At 38.7% G+C, this 5685-nt stretch overlaps 1 protein-coding gene across 1 annotated transcript; it reads left to right on the forward strand.

Annotated features, from left to right (window-relative positions):
• The first annotated feature begins 876 nt into the window (after positions 1-876).
• On the forward strand, positions 877-1140 carry LOC113255907 (transmembrane protein 258-like). The gene has a single exon (XM_044384755.1). It carries the CDS (start codon positions 877-879, stop codon positions 1138-1140), a length of 264 nt encoding a protein of 87 aa, XP_044240690.1.
• The last annotated feature ends 4545 nt before the right edge of the window (positions 1141-5685 follow it).

Consider the following 5685-nt stretch of genomic DNA (forward strand, 5'->3'; position numbering starts at 1 on the left):
ATATGCTGTCCCACCCAACTCCACTCTCACCTCTTATCTCAGAGCCCCATGGTCCTTTGAGTCCAGGTTACACCTACCCTTCTCCAAGGATTTCTAAGTTGGAATTTTTTTTCTAATTTCCCAAGTTTTTTATTTGTGCAGCAAGGTAGAGCAAAAAGGGAATAATCTCTAGAATGTAAACTCAAGGCAGGACTTAGTCCATTGTGTTTATTGCTGTGTCTCCAGTGCCTAGGCAAGTGCCTAGCACACAGCAGGTGCTGAAGAAATATTTCTTTTTTTAAAGATTTTATTTATTTATTCGACAGAGATAGAGACAGCCAGCGAGAGAGGGAGCACAAGCAGGGGGAGTGGGAGAGGAAGAAGCAGGCTCATAGCAGAAGAGCCTGATGTGGGGCTCGATCCCATAACGCCGGGATCATGCCCTGAGCCGAAGGCAGACACTTAACCGCTGTGCCACCCAGGCGCCCCTGAAGAAATATTTCTTGAATGAATGAATGAGTGAATAAATGAAGGAATGTGTTCAGTGATATCATTTGCAAATGCCTGGCACAAAATAGGTGCTTGATACTTTAGCTTCCTTTCCTTTTATTGTCTTTTTTTAATAGATGCTATAAATTTCAAGAATATCTATTTCTACAGTGCCTAGAATTGAGCGGGAGGGGAAAGAGAAGTAAATCTATTGAAGACCCACTGTCTGTCAGGTACTGCACAGGGTGCCTTGTCACATCTCATTTTAATTCTCTGCGAGAATTCTATACATCAGTTGTTATTCTTTCCATTTTATGGCTAGAGAAGCGTAAGTTCAGAGAAACATGTCCAAGGTCACAGATCAAATAAGTGGGCAGAGGAGTGGTAGATTACCCTGTGCCTGACAAAATGGAGCTCGAGATCATGAGCAGATACACTAACCCAGTGAACCTGGCTGTCTTCCCCCATCCAACCATGGTGCTATTGGCCACTGGCATGTTCTTTACAGCCTGGTTCTTCGTTTATGAGGTTACTTCCACCAAGTGCACTCAGGATATCTACAAAGAGCTCCTAATCTCCTTGGTGGCCTTGCTCTTCGTGAGCTCTAGAGTCCTCTTCCTGCTACTCTTCCTGCTGTTCCAACCAGGCAGCTTCACTGAATTCATGCTTTAGTAAATTCACTTTTTTTTTTTTTTTACTATTGCTGGAAGTGTCCCACCTGCTGCTCACAATAAAGGCAGATGTGTGACCAATAAACAAACAAATAAATAAGTGGGCAGAGCTGTATTTTTAAGCCAAGTGTGTCTGACTCCAAAACTCATACCCTAATAATCATTTATACCAGTGTGGGCTATTGGCTAGTAAATTACAAAGTAGGATGCAAAACCTTGTTTACCTGACTTGATAAATCCACATTCTTGACACTGTATTGTGATGCCTCTCACCATGCCATTACATAGCAAGTGCTTAATAAATGAATTACAAATTAATTCATTAATTGTTAAATAAGTAAATAAATTCTTATATAAACTAATGAATTGCTAATGGCAAAAAAAACTAATGAATTAGAGAACTAATGGATTAAGAATAAGCCACTCTCCTACTAAAGAATCTCATGAGTTTAGAATGATGCCAGTCAGCAGAGAATCACCAACCTCCTTTTGCTCAAACAACAGAGTTACCTACAAAATAGAAATAAGCCCCAAATGACAAATAGTCCCTTGCTACCCTTGTGGGAGTCCAGAAGTTCTGTAGCCATCACTGAAACTGGCACCCTTAATTACAACACCTGCCATGCCACTTCAGAGTCTCTGGTCTATGACTGCGGGCCTAGAAAAGCAGCAGCTGAAACCTTGTTTTGAGCTGTCATCCATAGCAGATCGCAGACTATGGTAATACCAGCTCCAGTGGAAAATTTGAACTCAAAAACCTCTCTGATCCACTGCTTCAGACTATTCAAATCACAAAATGAACCAAGTTGGGGTAGAGGAACTTCACATGAGAAACTCTAGAGAACTTCAGTTTATTCACATGCCTTTGATGTGAGTTATCACACCATAACAGATAATAAAGTGATTCTGCGATCAAAAATATCTTCTGGGGTGTGCCTGGGTGGCAGAGTGGGTTAAGCATCCAACTCTTGGTTTCAGCTCAGGTCATGATCTCAGGGTCATGAGATAGAGCCCCGTGTCAGGCTCTATGCTCAGCGCGGAATCTGCTTGATACTCTCTCTCCCTCTGCCCCTCTTGCTTGTACTTTCTCTCTCTCTCTCTCAAATAAATAAATAAATCTTAAAAAAAAATCTTGTAAAATCGTACAGGCTGTGTCCCACTCAGTGTGTGACCTTGGACATTTGCAGAATGTCTCTAAGCCTCAACTGTATAATAGGGACAATAGCGGGTGCCTTATCAGTTGATTTTAAGGATTAAGTTTTTAAAAAGTATATATGGCATTTAGCACCATGTTCAATAAGGATTTTAATTTGTAATATGTTACACTGACCACACTACTTTTAGCACATTTGGCAATTTCCCCCATAGCAACTGTTGGAAACTGGACCAACTGATTTGAAATTAATCCCGATATGAAAAAACTCTGATATATATTTTATTTGCAGCAGGATTATGGGGAACTAATATTCTCAGAGTCTCTCTTAGGTGTGTGCAGCCAATCTCAGATACTTGAGAGAGAGCTCAGAGTCTCTTTCAGATATTTATAACACATTGTCTATGAGCTGTGATTGATTTTGATCTGATCTATATATAGGAATGAATTCTGATTCTCATCATTAATGTAACAATAGTAAAAGCTACCTTTTATTAGACACTAGGTAAGTGTTTGGTATGTAATATCTAATTCTTACAACATATCTGTAGAATAAGGATTATCATTTCCCACTTACAGATGTACAATTTGGATTTAAATTAGTTTATGTAATTTGTTGCCCAACATCATAGACAGTAAGCAGCACCACTGTCATTCAAACTTAGATCTGCCTGACTCCAAGGCATGTGTTCTTTCCATTGAGCTACATAGCCATGACACTCTTAAACACATAGTCATGAACCAACATTTTCATCTCACTAATGGTAATACCTCTGCTAGGGATTGGAGGTACAAGGATGAACAACACATGGTTCTTTAAGGATTTAATAGTTTAGAAGGGGAGACAAGTGAATAAATAAGACTTAGAGTCTGAAAAGGGCCTGATGTGTACATTGGGAGGGACCGGATTAGGTAAGACACTGGACCAGGTAATGTCTTAGCTGAGTTCTGAAGAATGAGTCAGCATTAGTCAAGTGAATGGGCGGGGCTGGGGTGTGAGAGAAAGATGTCCTCGGGAGAAGGCACAGCATATAGGAAAATCTGTAGGAAGAAAGGCAGAGGCACATCTGGGCACCTGCAAGCAGTTTAATATGTCTACAGAATAGAGAGGGAGAGTGGAGAGCATGACGCTTTGGGGTGAACATAAGGAAGTTGGGCTTTATCATAGTGGATATTTATATTGATTCAGGATGAGATTTAGTTTAGGTAATAAAGGAGGGACAAGAGAGCTAGAGAGAGGTAGAAGTCATGGAGCAGGGAAGCCAGGCTACATGGAAAGGTGAATGAAGGCTGGAGGAGGCTAATAATTTGAAGGTATGGTTCATAAGAGCCTGTGCATATACCTTGCCAGATTTCTCATTGCTCCCTCTGTTTAAATCCTGGCCCACAGTGGTAATGAAACTGTGGAATTATAAATGGGACATTGTTCAAAGGCTTATTATATTTAATTCTCTATCCAGTCTTAACCAATGACTTACAATGTAAGTACAGTTTCTGAACCCTGTTTATTCAGAATCCTCTCCACTTCTTTTTCTCAAGAGTTAGTCTTTGCTAGATACTGTGGAGTTGGGCCGAGGTGAATTCCTGACAGTATGAGTGAGGTCGAAACACCTGAGTCACATAAGATCCAGAGGGCAGGTAGGCAACCAGAACACTTCTGTGTTAGTCAGGTGTCTTGACAAGAGCTGAACAAAGAATAATTTCTCCTTCAGAAGCATATGGCTTTAACTTGGGGAGAATGACTCCCCAGAATTTACTAGAATTTTACAATAAGGAGAACAGTGGCGTTTTGGCCACAGGTGAAGAATTTCTTGGTGCCACCATATCCTGTAGGGCAATAAGGAACAGCTTCACAGAAGGGTGTTCTTTTGCCAGTAAAAGCAAAATAAAATGAAATAAAGAACCTGCAATGATTAGCTTTAGAGAATGCTGTGGATCAAACTTGTGTTTTTACTCTTAGAACTTATTATTGTTATTTTGTTCCTTTTGAATTCCTGCCCTTCTAGGATATAGTCATTTGGAATAAGGTTGACTTAGTTACATCTGTTGCACTTATACAGATAGTACTGATATCATACCCAATACAATTCTAAGGACTTTTTATATTAGCTCATTTAATTCTTTTATAATCCCGTGAGGTCGGAACTATTGTTATCATCACCTCCAGTTTGCAGATGAAAAAATAGAGAGAGTAATATGTCTGTGGTAAAATAGCTATTTGGTGGAGTTGAATTTTGAACCCAGGAAGTTTGGCTCTAGAATCCATGCCTGAAACCTGGAGTTCCTAAGTCTTAATATGAAGTAAAAATACTAAGGAAGTATGTTAAAATTCAGAATCCCAGGCCATACTCTCCAAGATTCTGATGTAGTATGTCTGGGAGGGGCCTGAGTATTTGCATCTTTAACAAATGTTTCATCACTTGTGAACCACACTCAGAGAAACACTGCTCTAAATCATAACATTAGCCTGACTTTGTTACTGTTGTTGAAAGACTGCTTGTCCCTTCCTGTTTCCTACTACCTCAGTATACTCTTCAATGCAAAGAAAAAAAATGTGAAAATAATGACATTCTGATGATTATCTATCTATCTATCTATCTATCTATCTATCTATCTATCTATCCATCCATCCATCCATTCATCTATCCTTCTTTTCATCCATCTATCATTTATCTATCAATCTTACAACATCAGCTCTGTCTATATATATATCAGTTTGAATGAAACTAGTCTCAAATCAAATTTTAAGAATTCTGTATGATACCAAGTATCTCTTTATACTAATTTTTAGCCATTTGTTTCTATGCTCCACAGACCCATTTGGAAATAAATGTGGAAAAGACAATCCTTTCACTTTTGTTATGGGATTCTTGCCATCAAGAGGTGACATTCTTTTATAGTTCCAGTGTTAGAGTCAGAACTTATGTTTTATTTTGTTTTTTTTTTTTTTTTTAGTCATTTTATAATGGCCTTTTAGTGCTTGTAGCTATGTTTTGAGAATGTGACCCAACCTATGGCATCTTTCTATTGATTAAGGAATGTTAAGTGTTTCTTCTGAGTTTTACTATACTTGTGCTATCTCTCTGCACATTTATGATAAAAGATATGCTGTCAGAGTAGAATGAATGTTGAAGTCAATGTAAAAATGATTAGTGGAAAGGTATATTTGGAATCTCATTTTTCTATCTGAAATAAAAGGGTTATCTGTTTTTCAACCTTATCTTTATCTAAATTTAGGTATTCAGAAGGCACATGTTTTTAGGTTAAAAACTAAAATTCACATCCACTTGATAGAAAAACAGTGAAATGGGGACCTGGGTGGCACAGTTGGTTGAGTCTCCAATTCTTGGTTTTAGCTTAGGTTGTGATCTCAGGGTTGTGAGATTGAGCCCC

The sequence above is a fragment of the Ursus arctos genome, unplaced genomic scaffold, assembly GCF_023065955.2.
Source record: "Ursus arctos isolate Adak ecotype North America unplaced genomic scaffold, UrsArc2.0 scaffold_21, whole genome shotgun sequence".
Taxonomy (NCBI): domain Eukaryota; kingdom Metazoa; phylum Chordata; class Mammalia; order Carnivora; family Ursidae; genus Ursus; species Ursus arctos.